Raw genomic sequence first — 18,165 nt, 5'->3', positions numbered from 1 at the left:
CTCATTCCTTCTAGACAGTCAGGGCCAGCCAAGGTTTCCCATGCTGAATCAAATTAATGTCATCTTAGTAAATTACTAACACTTTCTCTCTAAATATATGTACGGTGCATATACATATATATGTATATATACACACATAAATACACTAAAAAACTAGATAGAAGTGTCACATGTTTTACAGCAGGAAAATCTTTTCATTAGCTTACCTCAGGCTTTCATTTCTTTCAGGGCAGGTCAGTTTTGAAAACTTAATGAGGTAGTCAAGTTCTTTTGAAGGCAAATACACTGCACCATTCAAACCCCCTGTGAAGTCTTTTTGTACATGTTCCTGTGTCAAGTTCTGTAATACATACTGAACTTGAAGTATAGTTCGAAGTTTTTTCTTCTCAGCCTCAAGTTTTAGCATGTGCTCCCTTCTCTGGGCCTTCTTCTGGGCTTTAAGTAGCTGTTAAAACAAATGTTAATTAAGGTTGACAACTCCACACCATCCCATATTAGCAATACATATTCTACCAAGTCTAACCTCAAATAGCTGAGATTAGATGGCAAATCTCATGACTGTCAAACCATCAGTTTGTTTAACTCCTGTCTCCTTTTTGGATCAAATAAGTCACTAAGTAGTAAATTGGTTTGTCTCCGGTAACCAGAGCCAAAGGAGCCCAAATAGATTTCCAAATCCAGGTTATCCCTAGTACATCTAATATAACCACAATAAGAAGCAATCACTGATGTCTCTATTAATCACACAATTTTGCTCTTCCATATTTATGTACATTAAACCTTTTTTAGGCCAAATATTTTAATGTCTTAGTTTAGGGTTTTGTTTTGTTTAATATCTTAGTTTGGGGTTTTGTTTTGTTCCAAACTAAAATGGTCAGTTTTCAACCAACTGGCTAAAACATAAGGAATTGAAAAGCTAATAAACATAAACTATCTTACAAATGTATTGCCAAAAGACAACCACAGCAAGCATTTTTTTTTTTTAAAGTAAAATTAAAGATATTTTCAGTAATAGTTTGCCCCATCAGTCTGGAGTTATATCCTCCAATATTTAGCTAACAAAACAGATATGAAAAACTACCAAAACTTAAGTGTTCCCTAACTACACAACACGAGTATGTAGATTGAGCAGCCCTGGGTCTATCCTAAAGCTCCAAATTATATCTTTTTTTTTTTTTTTTGAGTTGGAGTCTCACTCTGTCACCCAGACTGGAGTGCAGTGGCATACTCACGGCCTCCTGGGTTCAGACGATCCTTCCACCTCAGCCTTCCAACTAGCTGGAACTACAGGCATGAGCCACCACGCTCAGCTAATTTTTTTTATTTATTGTAGAAATGAGGTCTCGCCAAGTTGCCCAGGCTGGCCTCAAACCCCTGGGCTCAATTCTCTCATCCTGCCTCCCAAAGTGCTAGGATTACAGGCGTAAGCCACCACACCTGGACAAATTACAATATTGTAAAGTCTGACATAATATATGAGTTACTGAAGAGGCTTACTATTTAACTAAGTACCATCTGTTTCCAACAAAAAGCCTAAAAGATCTTTCCCCCTATAGTTTTTCTGATTGTAATGTTACTGTCATATTGGATATTTCCTAAGGTATAAAGAATACAAAAAAAAACCCTAAAAGATTTTCCTATAGATGGGTTAAAGTACTTTGATATGGCATCAATATTTTATACACTGTAAAAGAAATATTCATGAATCCTAACAGATTAAAATTAGAGGAGTAACCTCAAGAAAAAAACTTATTTAAAATAAATATATATAATTGATCCCTTTCTAGAGGGTATGGAAGCAACATAAAAGCTATCACCAAGAACAGAAAGATAATAAGCAAAGCTAAAATGTTGAAAATGAGACCATGTGTGGTGGTACACACCTGTAGTCCCAGCTATTCAAGAAGTTGAGGCAGCAGGATCACCTGATCCCAGGGGGTTGAGGCTGCTGTGAAGTGTGATCATGCCAACGCCCTTTAGCCTGGGCGACACGACACAGTGAAACCCTGACTCCAAAAAATAAAAAATAAAAGAAACTGAGAATAAAAGACTGATTGAAGGTTATGTGGGCAAGCATATTTTCTCAGGATGGTAAAGGCCCAGTAAGGCTTTTACCAAGACCTCCATATAGACCAATAACACCAAAACTCCAGGATTCTGTGTCTGCTTGGGAAATGTAAAGGAAGAGGGAGGTGGCACTTCTAGCTCTCCAAGACAGTTGGGTTCTTTTGGACACAGTTTAATCACAGTACAGGGAAAGGCAATTGATTCTCAGGGTATTTTTCTCAGGATTATTGCACATGATTATCTCAGATTTCTTTTCAGCCAACCACCCAAGCTGGATTAGGTGTTCCTACAGGCTCATGCCACCCTGAACTTCTCCTATCAAGGTATTTATCACATAAATGGCTATCATTTTATTCATCTGTACCCAGAATGACAGGAACCATATCTGTTCCTCACCAAAATATCACTAATGCTCAAACCAGAGCCTGACACATGAAGGAACTTCACATTTTTGTTGAATAAAAATCAAGTATCAAGAAAATCTCCCAGGTCATGATCTCATGTCATGAAAAGTCACTGACAACAGCCTATTTCTTCTTATTTAGGTGGAAACTAGGAGGGTAGGTTAGTTTTCTTCTCTTCTTCCAGTTGAGGACCAGTTTGGAAAGATGGAGAACATAAGAAGTACACTACTCTCAACCAACAGTACTGAATGTAGAATTTATCTTCTAAACCAAGACATACAGTGATGACTCCCTACCAAGGGATGGAGCTCATCTCATGAGGATGAAGAACGTGATGGGACTGTAAAGAAAGGCTTCCAACTTTAGTTTGAAGGGAAAAAATGTAAAATGAGACTATTTATACCTAGGGTTAAAAAATCAAGTGAAATAGCATAGGTACTTGAAGTTGTTTTTTTTTTTTTTTAATCTAAAAAGAAAAGAATACCATATATTAGAAAAACATATACCAGAATGGAAAACTAAAATTTGCTTGGGTAACTTTGAGCAAACAGAGAAGATAGGAAAGTTTAAGCATCATAAAAGTATATCTCTAACCATACTTTTAGTTCTTAAACAAGAATTAAGATGGTAGATGTCTTTAATTTTTGATGCCAGAGGAATGGAGAATATATTAGTTCACTATAAAGAATCATAAAATAAAAGAGACTCTCTTATGAGACAGGTTTCCCACCCCAGGAATGAGTTTATTTAAAATGTTCTCAGTCGGGCTTGGTGACTCAGCCTGTAATCCCAGTACTTCAGGAGGCCGAGGCAAGTGGATTGGTTCAAGATTAGCCCAGGCAACTGGGCAAGACCTCATCTCTACAATAAATTTTTAAAAATTAGCCAGGCATGGTACGCACACCTGTAGTTCCAGCTACTTGGAAGGTTAAGGTGGAAGGATGGCTGGCGCCCAGCAGGTCAACACTGAGGTGGCCGTGAGTGTACCACCGCACTCCAGTCTGGGTGACGGCATGAGAGGTCAACTCAAAAAAAAAAAAATGTTCTCAACTATTAGAACATGACCGTTAAAGGACCTTCTAATGCTAAGATACTGAAACAGTGAAGATACTTCATTAAGAAATGCTAAGACTTCATATTAATTATTGATTAAATTTGTCAAATAAAGGTCTGAAATGCTAACACAGAGAACCAAACAAGTAGTGAGGCCAGACTTAACTCTATTTAACACGAATTACAAATCTTCCTGATAACTTTCACGCTTTATTTATTTATTTATTTATTTATTTATTTATTTATTTGAGTAGGAGTCTCACTCTGTCACTCAGGCTAGAGTACAGTGGCACATTCATGGCCACTGCAGCCTCGACCCACTGGACTCAGGTGATCTTTCCACCTCAACCTTCCAAGCAGTTGGAACTACAGACACACACCACCACACCCAACTAATTTTTTTTATTTACTGTAGAGACGAGGTCTCGTCAAGTTGCTCAGGCTGGTCTCGAGCCCCTGAGCTCAGGCAATCCTCTTGTCTCCGCCTCCCAAAAGCATCGGGATTACAGGCATGAGCCACTGCACCAGACAATTATCACACTTTCAAGAAAAGTATCAACTCTATGCTTCCTCATAAAGGCTTATGCCTTTAATACCAGCATCTGGGAGACAAGAGGAATGACTGAGCCCAGGGGTTCGAGACTAGCCTGAGCAACATGGCGAGACTTCATCTCTACAATAAATAAATAAATAAATAGCCAGACATGGTGGTGCATACCTATAGTTCCAGCTACTTGGAAAGCAGAGGCAGGCTTGCCTGAGCCCAACATGCCACTGCACTCCAGCCTGAGCAACAGAGTGAGATTCCTAATCCAAAAAAAAAAAAAAACTAAACTTAAGTCTGTATTATATAAATATGCAAGCCTGTATTCTAAAATATCTTTAATAAATAGACCTGTCAAAATAGTTTTTATTCCTTTTTCAATAATTTCTATAATTCATTAAAAAAAAACACACATTAGATACTCTAACAGATTACACTAATACTCTATTCACAGTGTCTCATATTCAGATGCCATTTGTTCCCCTGAGACTACAGAAATCTGAAAAAACTAGTTCTTCAATAGTTATCCTCAGTTCTCATCCCCAATAAAATATCAGCAGAAACTAAGTGGATGGTAATGGAACACCATTATTACACAACAACAAACTGACATTTTCTTCAAGATCATTCATTAAACTAATTTCAGGAAAACCAAAGAAAACATACTCACATCTAGGCTCAGTCCAGAAAAGGTTTTCTGAAGCTCCTTGGCAAATTCCAAATTATGGAGCACTTCTTCATATTTCTCTACTGCTTCCTACCAAACAGGATAAGGAAACATCAATTTTGTGACCTTTTAAGCATAAATATGTAAAAAATAAGTGTTCCTTAAATACAACAAAAGAGATTTAAGACCTTATGAACTAGACATTTACCATACATACCCAGAAAAGTACTATCTAAGCAAAAAGTATGGAGAAAGAGTATTAGAAGTTATTGAAAGTTGTATTTAAAAAATCAATTTTAAGGGCTAGGTATGGTTGTTCACTCCTGTAATCTCAGCACCTGGGTAGGCCAAGATGGGAGGACTGTTTGAGCCCCAGAGTTCAAGATCAGCTTAGGCAACATAATAAGACCTAATCTCAACCAAAAAACAAAACAAAAAAAATTAGCCAGGCATGGTGGCACATGCCTGTTGTCCTAGTTACTTGGGAGGCTAAGGTGGGAGGATCACCTGAGCTCAGGAAGTCAAAGCTGTAGTGAGCTGTGACTATGCCACTGTACACCAACCTGAATGACAGACATCCCGACTCAAAAAAATAAATACACTTAAATTAAATTTTAAGACCAGGCACAGTAGCTCATGCCTGTAACCCAGCTGGGAAGATTGCTTAAGCCAAGAAGTTTGAGACCAGCCAAGGCAACATAGCAAAACCTCATCTCCACAAAAAATCAAAAATGTAGTCAGGCATAGTGGTGCATGCCTGTAGTCCCAGTTACTCAGAAGGCTGAGGCAGAAGGATCACTTGAGCCCAGGAGGTCAATGCTGTGGTGAGCCATGATGGGTGGAAAAAAAGACTTGTAAATAATTACCCATAAAAGGCAAAAATTAAATATTATAACAGAAATAACAAGCAATGTCCTACAGAAAGTTTAAAGGAACAAATTTTTTAAGATTTCACAGATGGGGGGAGGGAGATGGGATTAACAGTAGCAAATATCTGTCTGGGAATGGGGAAACACCCCATATCAACAGGGTGCCTGAATGAAACGCAATTGTATACCTAACCCTTAACTGTACCCCACAACTTCACAATAAAAAAAAAAGAGAGAAAAAAAAAAGATTTCACAGATGAGTAAAATTGAAAATTAGAAAAGAGGTAGGCTTTTCCTGGAACTCAAATCTATATGGAAGAAGAAAGGACCAATCTGGAACAGAACAAGACAGGGAACTTGCCCAACCAGAAAAAGACATATTATAAAGTCTCAAAAATTAAAATAGTATAGTATTCCGCTCCTAGGCATGTACTCAAAAGAAATAAAATATATGTCCACATAACGACTTGGAGGGAAAAAAAATACATACACACACACACACACACACATATATATATATAGCAGCATTACTCATAATAGCCCTAAATATAAACAAAATGTGGTACATCCATACACTGGAATACTAGTCAGCAATAAAAAGAAATGGAATACTGATACATGACATTAAATAGATACATCTCAAAAATAGCATGCTAAGTGAAAGAAGTCAGACACAAAGTATTTTATTTCACATGAAATATTCAAAAAAGACAAATTCATAGAGATAAAAAGCACATCAGAACACAAAAGAGAACTTTGGGGGCAGATGTAATAGAAATACTCTAGTTTGGTTATGGTGATAGTTGTAAAACTCTACAACTTTACTATAAATCACTAAACTGTACACTTACAAGTGTACAGTTGCACTTATATTTTTTGTGGCATGTACATTATAGTTCAATAAAGTTATTGAAAAAAATAGTCTGATAATACTGTCTTTATAAAGGATCTGGGCATGGTGACTGATGCCTGTAATCCCCACACTTTGGAAGGCAGAGGTGAGAGGATTGTCTGAGCCACGCATTCAAAACCAGCCTAGGCAACATGGCAAGACCTTCTCTCTACAATATATCTTCACCCAAAAAATTAGCTGGGCATGGCGGCACATGCCTGTAGTTCCAGCTACTTGGAAGGCTGAAGCAGAAGAATCACCTGAACCCAGTAGTTGAAGCTGTGGTGACAGTGGCATGCCACTGCACTCCAGCCTGGGCAATAGAGTGAGACTCTGACTCAAAAAAAAAAAAGAAAAAAGAAAGAAGGAAAGAAAGAAAAAAAAAGTTTGTATAAAGTTATAGAGTAATAATAGTACCTTCTGTGTACTATCAATATTAGTACAAATCTGTACAATAATTTTGGAAAACAGGTATTTTTATTTATAAAGTTAACTACAGGCACACCCTACAGCCTAAAGATAAGAATATAGCCTGAAAATCTTACACCTGTGTCTCAATAACACATAAGATTTGTCTAAGCAGAATTGTTAGACAAATCTTATGTCTAAGCAGAATTGCAAACTCAAGCACCCATCTATTTACAGACTACTACTAAGTAGAGAAAAACAAATGAAATATAGGTAGCTGCATTAATATTTTTTAAAAATATTGTAATCCCAGCACTTGGGAGGCAGAGGCGAGAGGAATGCCTGAGCTCAGGGATCTGAGACCAGCCTGGCAACATGATGAGACCCTGTCTCTACAATAAATCAAAAAATCAGCCAGGCATGATTGTGCATGCCTGTGGTTCCAGCTCATGCCTGTCATCCCAGCACTTTGGGAGGCCTAGGTGGGCAGATTGCTTGAGCCCAGGAGTTTGAGACCACCCTGGGCAATGTAGCCAAACAGATCTACAAAAAATTAGGTGGGCATGGTGGCAGGCACCTATAGCCCCCAGCTACTCAGGATGCTGAGAAGGAAGGATCTGCCTAGACCAGGTTGAGGCTGTTACTAGCTGTGATCATGTGATCATGCCACTACACTCCAGCCTAGGAGACAGAGACCCCAACTCAAAAAAAAAAAAAATACTCAACATAATGAATGAAAAAGACAAACTGCAGTATATATAACATAATACTATTTATTACAATGTACAAAATAGCAACTCTAACAGATTTAAGGGTAATACACTTGTGCTATTAAAATAAAAGTGAAAAGTTCAGGGTCATGGTTAAGGAAAGAGAAAGTACTGTACTAAAAAGGAGCTTCAACAGTGTTGGTAATGTACTATTTGAGTTGAGAGATTGATGCTTGCTTTCTTATGTGTTATAACTTATGAAACATTTTGTTTGGACCATATATTTTCTAGTAAAACGTTAGCAAGGGTTTCCTGCTACAGAAACAAGAATGGGCAGATAACGTACCCAGAGTGTAGTCTCCAGAGGGATATAAAACTAGAAAAAAGTACTCCTCCATACCCACTCCCAAATGGTATTAATGTAATTCAAGTACAGCAGGAATCAGACAGGAACTACCTCAACCTTCCATCATGTAACATGGACCTACCCTTTCATTCTTTCTTTCTTTACACAGTGAAAAGTCTCCTTTTCACCTGTGCCCTGGATCCTATTCAATTCTGCCTTCATAAGAAGTCTTATTCTCTAATTCCCTCATTAATGTCTTCTAAGAGAGAGCTGCTCCCTCTCTGTTGATGCTTAAATCAGCATTTTAAAAGTCCTAGTCAACTCCAATCTGAAGAAAAAAATCATAAGTTCCTCTCTGATAACTACTTCCCTCCAGTCTAAGACAAATTTCAGAAGTGTTTCAGTCTCCATTTCTTCAGCTCTCATCATCTGGAATCTGTCTCTGCCATTCCACCAGAACTGTTTTAGCTGACGTCCTATCTTTAAAGCTATGGATCTCTTAGAGCTCTTATTTGGGGTGACTTCTCAGCAGCCTTCAACATAAAGGCAGACTCCTGTTCTACAAATACCTCTTTTTCATAACACTAAATTTCCATTTTTCAACCATTTCTCCAGCTGTTTATTTACCAGCAGTTTTTCCATTAACTTCTCTCACCTCTGTGTTTAGAATCTGTAAAATAGAATAGACCTACTTCATAGATATGCTGTACAATTTAAATGATTTAGTATGTACAAAGCACTCAGAATGATGCCTGACGCTAATACAGTGTTGTATTTTTTAGCCATTATTATCCAAATGTTAAATGTCAGAGTTCCTCAGGATTCTGTCCTAGGCTCATGTTCTGGTTTTTACATTCTCACCCAAGACAGTCTCATCTTTCCTAATGGTTTCAAATGGCTGCCCTACAGGCAATCTATTCCTAAACTAAACTTATCTTGCTCCAGACCCATTTATCAAAATACCTGCTAGTCACAGAAGTCTCACAGGCACATTAAAGTCAGTGACAGTCGGGCTCGGTGGCTCAGCCTGTAATCCCGTGCCTTTGGGAGGCTGAGGTGAGTGGATTGCCTGAGCCCGCGGGTTCGAGACCCGCCTGGGCAACTTGGCAAGACCTCATCTCTACAATAAATCAAAAAAATTAGTCAGGCATGGTAGCGCGTGCCTGTAGCTCCAGCTACATGGAAGGATGAGGCAGAAGGATCACTGGAGCCCAGCAGGTTGAGGCTGCAGTGGCCAGGAGTGGCCACTGCACTCCAGTCTGGGCAATAGAGTGAGACTCCAACTCAAAAAAATAAAAATTAAATTAAATAAATAAATAAATAAATAATGTCAGTGACACAAAACTGAGCTCTTATCCTACCTCAGTCTCCCAAAACCTCCTTCTACCGGTATTTCCAAGCTCAATACATAATCTTGCCACCCTTCCAACTGTTCAACCGCACTCAGCTCCACCATCCAATCCTATATCCAGTTCCCAAGCCATGTTGATTTCCCCTCTCAAATCTCTCTCAAATCCAGCTACTATATTCAAACTCCTCTGTATTACCTTAGTAGAGCTCTCATAATCACTCATCTAGACTACAAGCAACCCTTTTCTAGTCTCTTTCTATCCACACCTACCATCTCAAAACCACTTTTCACATTGCAAAGTGTTTTTTTTTACACTAAAAATCTGTAGTAGTTATTCTCTGCTTAAAACATATCTATGCTATTTCTGATGCTTAATGAAAAAGCACAGTCTTCAAAGTAGCATTAAAAAGACCCACATATCATGGCCTTCTCCTTCCAGCTTCATCACTCCATCCACACTGGCCCAGTTTCTTATGAAGGTTGTTTAAAAAAAAAAAAAAATTCCTTCACGTGCTAGTATCTGTCTAGCTTGCTGCCCTTCTTCCTATCACTCTTTCACTGGCTGTGTCCTATTCCTCATTTAGGCCTTAAGCTGTTCCTTTCTCAGGGAAACTGTCCTCAACTCTCTGGACTAGGCTAGACCCCTCATTAAAATCCCTTACCATTCTGTACTTTACACCTTCTTAACATCCATCATGTCTGCATTTGCTTACTCCCCACCTCTCTTCCCCATCACATTACAAACCCCAAGAGGGTAAAAGGATCACATTTGGCCCATAGGTATTACAATCCTAACATTAGGTTCAAGACTAAAATACACAGGCTTTATGATAGATTGGTAACATAAAGTTAGATTTCTTCTTTTAAACAGAAATTAAGCACAGCACCTCCTAGAATAGGTACTTCATATATTTTGTTGAATAAATAAAAGGTAGTTCAAAAGATGATCCTAGAGAGCCTCAAATACACTAAAGATTCTAAACAGAATTTAAAACTTTAGAACAGAATTTAAAACTTTAGAAAAAAGTTATACACTGAGAATTCTGTTTCAAGAAAAGGATATGAGAGGCAATGGGACTGGTGAACTGGAAAGTAAGATCTCCAAGATCTCAACTAAGAAGCTTATGAAAAGTTTAGGTGGTTTGCCTTGTCTAAGCCAGTAACAATGGAACCAAAAAAGAGAGAAGATTCCACGTTACTTAGTAAGTTTACAATAAATGCAGGATCAATGTTTAGCAGCAAGGGCTGGGTACCAAATCCTAATTATTCAACATCAAAAACTTCAGTGAATCCAAAGACTCCAAGTGCCCCCTGACTATACCTTGAGAACTATCGCTTGAACCTTGGCTCTCCACTTCAAATCCAGATCCGAACCAAAAAGCACTAAAGTTACAAATGTAACAAATTAAACCATTTAAATTGTAGAGTTACATTAAATTGGTACAAGCTAAACTGACTCTAAAAAAACTTCACTAGACATTTTTCTTACTATTTAAAAGAAGAAATCTAACTTTATGTTACCAATCTAACATAAAGCCTATGTATCTTAGTCTGGACAGGTTACTTTAGAGTTGCTACTTCAAAAAGGTTGCAAGAGCCACACAAAGTTTTATTTACAGTGTTACAAGTCTGTTGGATTAAAAAAGAAACTCAAACAATTTATCCCAAATAAGACTGAAAATACAGGATCAAACCTAATACAACTAAAGCAGTACTTGAAGGAACATTATTATTATTATTATTATTTTAAACTGGGGTCTTACTCTATTGCCCAGGCTGTAATGCAGAGGCATGATCACGGCTCACCACAGCCTCAACATCCTGGACACAGGCAATCCTTCCACCTCAGCCTCCCGAGTAGCTGTGATTACAGAAGTACACCATCATGCTGGCTAATTTTTTATTTTTTATAGAGACAAGGTCTCTCTATGTTGCCCAGACTGGTCTCGAATTCAAGCAATCCTCCTGCCTCAGTCTACCAAAGTACTGGAATTACAGGTATGAACCACTGCACCCAGCCTAAGCTTTCATTAAAAACTATTTCATCTTAACCTATATAAATAGATTTTCAAAACTACATGAAATTAGTGATTTTCAAGGAAGAGTTCTTTAAAAATTGATTCCAAATGCCAGGCAAGGCAGCCTATGCCTGTAACCCCAACACTTTTGGAGGCCAAGATGAAATGTTTGCCTGAGCCCAGGAGTTCAGGGTTCGAGACCAGTTTGAGCAATTTGGTGAGACATCATCTCTACAGTAAATTTAAAAATTAGCCAGGCATGGTGGTTCACGCCTGTAGTCCTAGCTACTTAGAAGGCTGAAGCAGAAAGATCACCTGAACCCAGAAGACTGAGGTTGCAGTAGCCATGAGTGTGCTACTGCACTCCAACCTAGGTGACAGAGTAAGACTCCAACTCAAAAAAAAAAAAAATTGACTCCGAAAGAAGAAATCTAAACAAAACAGATTTCCGAAGAAAAAATAGAGAATATTTTCAAAGAACACCCACCCCAAAAAGAACCAGGCTTATACCTAACCCTGAATTGTAACCCACATCTCTAAAATAAAAATAAAAAAGAAAGAACCAGCCTCAGAGAGTTTCACAAAGAAATGCAACCAAAATTTAAAGACCATGTATTTAAAAAAAAAACAACAAAAAAAAAAACACTGTTCATAATATTTTTAAAAGTAGGGCTGTATGAATAGGCGGAGCACAGAGAACTTTTAGGGCAATGAAACTATTCTATATATTATAATGGATACATTTGCATTTGTCAAGACCCATAGAGCCAGGTGTGGTGGCTGGAGTCTATAATCCCAGCTACTTGGGAGGGTGAGGCAGGAAGATCACTTCAGGACAAGAGTTTGAGATCAGCCTGGGACAATATAGTGACACTCTGTTTCTAAAAATAAATAATAAAATAAAATTAGCTAGTCTTGATGGCACACTTCTATAGTGAAAGTGGGCTGGATAAAGAAAAAGTGGTACATATATACAATGCAATATTATGTAACCATAAAGAAGAACAAAATCATGTTCTCCAGAAGCAGTGGAGACCATCATACTAAGTGAACTATCACAGAAACAAAGAACTGAATATCACATGTTCTCACTCATAAGCCAGTCCTCATCACTGGTCACACCAGCACAAGGATGGGATCAGCAGATGCTGGACACTGCTAGAGGAGGGAAGAAGGGAGGGAACACATGGTATCAGAGGAAAAGAGGGCCAGCTAGAAGCCCGAATGTCCATCACCTGCAGACAACCTACTTAAGTAGTAAATCCCCACCTGTACACCAGAACTCTAAAAAAAATAAGCCACAGATTGTTCAGTACCAAGAGTGAATCTTAATGTAATCTGTGGGTGCTGAGTGATGATGATGTGTCAATATAGGTTCATCAAGAGTAATGAATGGACTCCTCTGGTGTGGGATGTGGATAGGGAGGAGGCTGTGCATGTGTGGGGTGAGGGGTACATGAGAACTCGCTATACTTTCTGCTCAATTTTCCTATAAATCAAAAACTGCTTTAGAAACATTAAAAAAATAAGAGGAGGCAAAAATAAAGGTCCCAAAAAGTGTCTACAGTAAGCTAAGGTTGTATAGAAAATGTAGAAGGATGTTTGTTCATACAGGCCAAAAGAAATTCTGGAAGGAGATATAATAATCTAAGCCAGGCACTATGGCTTATCCCAGCACTGGAGGCCAAGGCTGTGGTGAACTGTGATAAAGCCACTGCACTCCAGTCTGGGCAGCAGTGAGATAATCTATTCACAATCATTATGTAGTAAGATGAGAACAGAAAAGATTATTAGGGGTGAAAGAAAAACTTCATTTATGCCAGGCACAGTGGTTTGTGCCTATAATCCCAGCTACTCAGGAAGCTGAGGCAAGAAGATTGAGATCAGCTAGACAATACTGCAAGACTCGTTTCTAATTATAAATACATAAATCTGCATCTTTTAAAATATTCCCTACTTTCTGAACTATGTAAAGCACTTAACAAAAGAGAGAGAGAGAGAGAGAGAGAGATAGGGGCTCACTCTGTTACCCAGGCTGGAGTGCAATGGCACAATCATAGCTCACCGTAGTCTCAAACTCCTGGGATCAAGCAATTCTGCCTCAGCCTCACAAGTAGCTAAGAAAACAGGTATGTGTGACCACACCTGGCTTTTTTTTTTTTTTTTTAACCAGCTCAGGCTGGTTTCAAACTCCTGACCTCAAGCAATCCTCCTGCCTCAGCCTCCCAAAGAGTGGGATGGCAGGTATGAGCCACCGTATCCAGAATCAATTTTAAAAACTAAACTTAGAGCTTTTTAACCAACTACTATAAAATCAACATACCTCATAATCAACACAAAGCACTTTGCTTTATTGCACTTTGCAGATATCGTATTTTATTGCACTTTGCAGATATTGCATTTTTTATAAACTGAAGGTGTGTGTCAACCCTGTGTGTGAGCAAATCTATCAATGTCATTTTCCAATAGCATGTGTTCCCTTTGTGTCTGTCACATTTTAATAACTCTCCATGTTTCAAGCTTTATCAGCATCTTATACCTGTTATGGTGAGCTGTAATCAGTAATCTTTGATGTTACTACGATAATTGTTTGACGGCAAACTTAATTGATAAATATGTGTGTTCTGACTACTCAATCAACATGCCATTCACGCATCACCCTCTCTCTCCTCAGGCCTCTCCATTCCCTGAGACTCAATATTGAAATTAGGCCAATTAATAACCCAGGGCAAGGAAGAATGGAACATCTCTTACTTTAAATCAAAAGCTAGAAATGATTAAGTTTAGCAAGGAAAACATCTCAAAACCTGAGATGGGGCAGGGCTCGGCGGCTCAGCCTGTAATCCCAGCACTTTGGGAGGCCGAGGCGAGTGGATTGCCTGAGCCTGTGGGTTCGAGATCCACTCAGGCAACTTGGCGACCTTGTCTGTACAATAAATCAAAAATTAGCTGGGCGTAGTAGCACACGCCTGTAGTTCCGGCTACTTGGAAGGCTGAGGTGGAAGGATCACAGGAGCCCAGCAAGTCGAGGCTGAGGTGGCTGGGAGCGTGCCACTGCCCTCCAGCCTGGGTGACAGAGTGAGAATCCAACTAAAAAAACAAAACAAAAAAACCTGAGATGGACCTCTTGCACTGAACTGTTAGCCAGGTTGCAAAAGGAAATTGAAAGTGTTCTTTTAGTAAACACATGATTGATAAGAAAGCAAAACAGACTATTAGTGATGTGAAAAAAAGTTTTCCTGGTCTAGACAGAAGATCAAACCAGCCACCACATTCCCTGAAGTCAAAGCCTAATCCAGAACAAGGCCTTAACTTTCTTCAGTTCTCTGAAGGATAAGAAAGGTGAGGAAGCTACAAGGAAAAGCTGGAAGCTGCAGCAGTTGGTTAAGGAAAGAAGTCATCTCCATAAGTGCACAGTAAAGCAGCAAGTACTGATGTAGAAGCAGCAGCAAGTTACCCAGAAGATCTAATTAACATCATTGATGAAAGTGGCTACAATGAACAGATTTTAAGCGTAGGTGAAGCAGTCTTCTATTGCAAAAAAAAAAAAAAAATGCTCTCTGTGGCTTCCATAGCTAGAGAGAAGTCAATGCCTAGTTCCAAAGTTTCAAAAGACAGGCTGACTCTCTTGTTAGAGGATAGTGCAACTGGTGACTTTAAGGGGAAGCTAATGCTCATTCGCCATTTAAAAAATCTTAGGGCCCATAAGAATTATGTTAAATCCACTCTGCCTGTGCTCTATAAGTGGAACAACAAAGCCTGGATGACAACACATCTATTTACAGCATGGTTTACTGAATATCAGAAGCCCGTTGTTGAGACCTACTTATCAGAAAAAAGTTTCTTTCAAAACAATTATTCACTGACAACACACCTATTTACCCAAGACCTCTGAAGCTGTACAAGGAGATAATATTATATCCAATACTTCACTCTGTAGTCCACAGAGCCAGGAGTCATTTTTACTTTCAAGTCTTATTGTTCAAAGAATACATTTTGTAAGGCTACAGTTGCCACAGATAGTGATTCCTCTGATGGATCTGGGCAAAGTGAATTGAAAAGCTTTTGGAAAGGATTTCTCACTCTAGGTGCCACTAAGAACATACGTGATTCATGGGAGCAAGTCAAAATATCAACACAACCAGGAGTTTGGAAGAAGTCGATTCCAATCTACATGGATGACTTTGATCGGTTCAAGACTTCAGTAGATGAAGTAACTGTGGATATGGTAGAAACAGAATTAGCATTAGGAATGAAGCCTGAAGACATGACTGAACTGCTGCCATCTCAGGATAAAAATTTAATGGATAAAAGTTGCTTCGCATGAACAATGAAAGTGGTTTTTTGAGATGGAATCTACTCCTGGTGAAGATACTATGAACACTGTTGAAAGGACAAAAAGGGTTTATAATATTACATAAACTTAGTTGAAAAAGTAGCAGCAGGATTTGAGAGGACAGACTCCAATTTTGAAAGAGGTTGGCTGGGCTCGGTGGTTCAGCCTGTAATCTCAGCACTTTGGGAAGCCAAGACGAGTGGATTGCCTGAGCCCGCGGGTTCAAGACCCACCTGGGCAAATTAGTGAGACGTCTCTACGATAAATAAAAAAAAAGGAGCTGGGCATGGTAGCACACACCTGTAGTTCCAGCTACTTGGAAGGCTGAGGCGGAAGGATCACCAGAGCCCAGCAGGGCGAGGCTGCGGTGGCCATGAGCATACCACTGCACTGAGTCTAGGCGACAGGGTGAGATTCCAACTCAAAAAAATTTTAAAACAAAAGAAAGAGGTTCCACTGTGGGTAAAATGCTATCCAACAGGATCATACACTACAGAGAAATACTTCATAAAAGGAAAAGTCAATTAATAGAGCCAACTTCACTGTTGTATTATTTTAAGAAATTGCCACAACCACTCCAACCTTCAGCAACCACCTCCCTGATCAGTCAGAAGCCAGCAACACCATGGTAAACCCTCCCCCAGGAAAAAGATTACCATTCTATGAAGGCACAGATTATTAGCACTTTTTTAAATAATAAAGAACTTTTTAATCAAAGTATGTACATTTTTTTTTTAGACATGCTACTGCACAATTAATAAACTACAGTATAATGTTAACACAACTTCTACATGCACTGGGAAACCAAAAAATGTGTGTAATTTGCTTTAGTGCAATATTCACTTTATTGTGGTGATCTGGAAGACAGTCTTTAATAAAACCTCCAAAGTATGCCTGCATCGACAGTAGTTCTCTGCAGATTAGATATTTTTCTTATGACTTACATGCATTTTCTAAATTTTCACTTTAAATATATATAGCTTGTATTACAATATGTGATTTTTTGAAAGTACCACAAACTAAATGCTTATTCATATCTAAAGTCCTAACATTCATTTTATATTTATAAATCTATATGTAATAAATGTTTTACATACCTACCACATGCTATACTCTATTCTAAGCACTAGGAATACAGCAATGAACAGACAGAATCCTCCCTACTTTCATGGAACTTGCACTGTAAGGGAAGGAGAGACAAACAAAATAAAATTTTACAAATTATCAGAGAAGCGCTGACTTCTATTTTAAAAAAAATAAAGCAAGAAAAAGAGCTAAGCAGCAGTGTGAACAGGCAAGAGGGAGTACACTGTGGTCACAACAGGTCTTACTGTGGGGGTACCTTAAAATAAAAATCTGAAGAAGGCCGGGAATTGAGGCATTTAAACATCTGGAGAAAGAATATGCCAGACAGTAGGAGCATCACGTGCAAAGGTCCTACAGCAAAAGTGTGTCTGGGATATTTAAGAGTCAGGATACGTGGAATGAGCTAGCAAGGAAGGAAGTGCAGGAAATGAAGTAAAGATGTAAAATGAAAGGGGAGGATCTTTTGTAGGGCTTTGTACCATACTACGGACATTTTACCACCCAGATGAAAACCAATGAGGACTTTTGAGCAGAGTAATAGCCATCTGACTTACATGAGAACAGGATGCCTGAGGCTACTTATGTTTAGAACATACTTGGAGAGGGCAGAAACACAAAAACCCGTGAGGAAGCTATTACAGTAATACAAAACATCGTGCAGCATAGACCAGGATGGCAAAAATGGAATTTATGAAAAATGGTCAGTTTCTTTATTTACTTAGAAGACAGAAATGACCAGACTTGCTAATAAGCTAGGCGTGAGGTATGAGGAGATCAGAGATAAGAAATTCACTGGAAGCTAAATACTGGGTACATAGGAACAACAGACAGTGGGGACGCTTTTTTTTTTTTTCTTTGAGTTGGAGTCTCACTCCATCACCTGGGCTGAAGTGCAGTGGCATGCTCCTGGCCACCGCAGCGTCACCTTGCTGGGCTCCAGTGATCTTTCTGCCTCAGCCTTCCAGGTAGCTGGAACTACAGGCATGCACAACCACACCCAGCTAATTTTTTTATTTATTGTAGAGATGAAGTCTCATCACGTTGCCCAGGCTAGTCTCAAACCCGGAGGTTCAGGCAATCAATCCTCTTGCCTCGGCCTCCCAAAGTGCTGGGATTATAAGCTTGAGCCCTGCGCCTGGCCAGTGGGGACTCTTAAAGGGGAAAAGGAGGGAGGGAGGGAGGCAAGGGTTAAAAAAATCTCTATTGGATACCATGTTCACTATTTGGGTGATGAACTCAACAGAAGCCCAAACTTTATCACAACACAATATACTCATGTAACAAACCTGCACATGTACTCCCATGAATTTAAAATAAAACATAATTTTTAAAAAAGAGAGAGAAGGCCGGGCTAGGTGGCTCAGCCTTAATCCCAGCACTTTGGGAGGCTGAGGTGAGTGGATTGCCTGAGCCC

The 18,165-nt window shown here is 39.0% G+C and overlaps 1 protein-coding gene across 15 annotated transcripts in view; it reads right to left on the bottom strand.

Annotated features, from left to right (window-relative positions):
• The window catches only part of CAPRIN2 (caprin family member 2), a 51,723-nt gene that overhangs the window by 27,961 nt on the left and 5,597 nt on the right, over window positions 1-18,165 (bottom strand). For all 15 annotated transcript variants that reach the window (XM_021716407.1, XM_021716409.1, XM_021716413.1 and 12 more), the window contains 2 exons: window positions 4,739-4,825; window positions 207-445 (listed from right to left, as the gene is read on the bottom strand). In XM_021716407.1, the coding sequence (XP_021572082.1) occupies window positions 207-445; window positions 4,739-4,825 (326 nt within the window). The remainder of the gene's footprint in view (window positions 1-206; window positions 446-4,738; window positions 4,826-18,165) is intronic.

This window comes from Carlito syrichta, unplaced genomic scaffold (genome assembly GCF_000164805.1).
Source record: "Carlito syrichta isolate Samal-C Ts95f unplaced genomic scaffold, Tarsius_syrichta-2.0.1 Scaffold308806, whole genome shotgun sequence".
Lineage (NCBI taxonomy): Eukaryota > Metazoa > Chordata > Mammalia > Primates > Tarsiidae > Carlito > Carlito syrichta.
This window is presented reverse-complemented; position numbering and strand designations above follow the sequence as displayed.